The 2,500-nt window shown below is 51.3% G+C and overlaps 1 protein-coding gene across 1 annotated transcript in view; it reads right to left on the reverse strand.

The window, feature by feature from the left end:
• Positions 1–2,500, reverse strand: part of LOC311368476 (diacylglycerol kinase delta) — a 27,690-nt gene that overhangs the window by 16,619 nt on the left and 8,571 nt on the right. The window contains exons 8-10 of the mRNA XM_084487281.1: positions 1,965–2,067; positions 1,173–1,332; positions 653–761 (exon numbers count right to left, since the gene is read on the reverse strand). Of these exons, the coding sequence (XP_084343407.1) occupies positions 653–761; positions 1,173–1,332; positions 1,965–2,067 (372 nt within the window). The remainder of the gene's footprint in view (positions 1–652; positions 762–1,172; positions 1,333–1,964; positions 2,068–2,500) is intronic.

Here is a 2,500-nt window from a genome sequence, read left to right on the forward strand (position 1 = left end):
TAGCCGGTCTAATTGAATTAGGCGTTACCGTGGTGTACCGTCTCGTACGCGCTGCCTCTCGCTGTGCCCTCAGCTCCGTGGGTCATGTTGCTCGTGTTGCTCATGTCTCCACCTGCTCTGATCACTGGTCAGCTGGTGACACCTTGTCATAACACTCCACGCCTTGCTCTGCACAGTGCTCAGTCCTCTCAGTCACCTATCCTCATGTGTGCATACCTGTCCTGTTATATTTACCTGCCCACACCCGTCCTCACCTGTCCCAACCGTCCCCATTTCTCCCCGCCTGTCTTGATCTGGGATTACCTGTCCTGACCTGTCCCCCCCCACCTGTCCTGACCTGTCCCCCCCCCCCCCACCTGTCCTGACCTGTCCCCCCCCCCCCACCTGTCCTGACCTGTCCCCCCCCCCACCTGTCCTGCCCTGTCCCCCCCCCCCCCCACCTGTCCTGACCTGTCCCCCCCCCCACCTGTCCTGACCTGTCCCCCCCCCACCTGTCCTGACCTGTCCCCCCCCCCCCACCTGTCCTGACCTGTCCCCCCCCCCCCACCTGTCCTGACCTGTCCCCCCCCCCCCCACCTGTCCTGACCTGTCCCCCCCCCCCACCTGTCCTGACCTGTCCCCCCCCCCCCCCCACCTGTCCCTCCGTCCTCACCTGTTTGTGGAGGTTGAGCTTGTCCAGCTCAGAGAGCACCCAGCCCACGCTGCCGTCCCCCCCGCACACCAGGATACGGAACGTGACGAACTTCTGGAACAGACGCAGCCTGGGAGAGGGACACACACAGTTTAATAAGCATTTTGTTTCTGCGTTGAATCCCACCGTTATTGCTTTGGCAAAAAACTGTTCAAGTAACTTTCATGCCAATAATAATTTAGAAATTTGAAAACATTTGAATTGTTATTAGTTGCAATTCCCACGGATGGAATGAAATATCAAAACTATGATGTATTACTGCTGCTATAACAGCGAAAGTAATAACTCAAACAGTCAGCTTGTGACGTGATTGGATTGAATAAAACATGTCGTGGCCCAAGAGGAGGTCCTTCTGGACGAGGTGTGGGGGTGTGGTGGGGGTGTGGGGGTGAGGTGGGGGTGTCGGGGTGAGGTGGGGGTGGCGGGGGTGTGGGGGTGTGGCGGGGGTGTGGGGGTGTGGTGGGGGTGTGGTGCTGCGTACCCCAGCTGCGGGCCTCCGTTCATGAGGTCAAACACCTGGGCGGGGTTCAGCAGCTGTTTGAACTTGCGGAGGAACTTGACGCCCTGGTTGTCTCCGCTCTTGGAGTTCACCAGGACCAGCAGGGGGCTGGAGCACCAGGCCGAGGTGGCCTTCCAGAAGCCTGGTGGCAAAGGCACGGTGATAAAGAGATGCTGCTGCTGTCAGGCTGTGGAGGAACCAAGCCTGAACCAAACCAAGAACTGTACTCTTGTGTACTATGGACAATAAGATGTAATAAAAGTTATTCTGATTCTGATGCTGATCTCAATGACACGGGCCTTGTGCACCTAGAGGCCATCTTGTTCACCTTCTGCATTTGGTTCCACCACCCAGCTAGCGTTTAGAACCAAGATGGACGCCAATTAACCTCATCAAATAGAGGTCAATTTAATCAATCAGTCATTTAGTAATTGGCTGTTATATTGGGAGCACGGAAGGACACATGTGGCATGTTGGTCTGTTATAATATATATAATATATTGTATGTGTGTCCATGTGTGTGTTTGAATCTATTTGTGTGTGTGTGTGTGTTTGTGTATTGTGTGTGTGTGTGTGATTATATTTGTTTATGTGTGTATGATGATATTTGTGTGTTTGTGTGTGTATGATTTTATTTGTGTGTGTTTGTGGGTGTATGATGATATTTGTGTGTGTGTGTGTGTGTATGATGATATTTGTGTGTGTATGATGATATGTGTGTGTGTGTGTGTGTGTGTGTGTGTGTGTGTGTGTGTGTGTGTGTGTGTGTGTTACCGTCAGAGTCGATGCTGTTGAGTGTCGTTGGGGGGATGATGGAGACACGACACTGGCCCAGCGGACACACCTTCCCCATCTGGTCCTTACAGCTGTTGTGTACCTACACACACACACACACACACACACACATGTTGGTATTTGTGAAGGTCATTTGAAGGACATTGGGTTTCAGTATGCAGAGATCCGTTAGGCAATCCCGGAAGATTAAATACCATGGCAACCAGACTTTGGCGTGTGTGCTTGCCAACCAGACTGTGATGTCTGAGAGTGCGTGTGTGGACTGTATAACTGTATGCGTGTGTGTCTAAATATGTATATATTATATATGTGTGACTTCCACCAGGGAGCCCTCCAGTCCTCTGTGTTTATATAGTGTGTACCTGTCTGCATATGTAAATATACTGACTATTATATTATGCATATATACATATGTCTTTCTAACTCACCATGGTACAGCAGCAGTGACAACTCCAGTCCTGCGTGTGACTATCCTGTGTATCTGTATGCGTGAATATATATCATCTATATATCTA

This window comes from Micromesistius poutassou (genome assembly GCF_964030765.1).
Source record: "Micromesistius poutassou genome assembly, chromosome: 23".
Classification (NCBI taxonomy): Eukaryota; Metazoa; Chordata; class Actinopteri; order Gadiformes; family Gadidae; genus Micromesistius; species Micromesistius poutassou.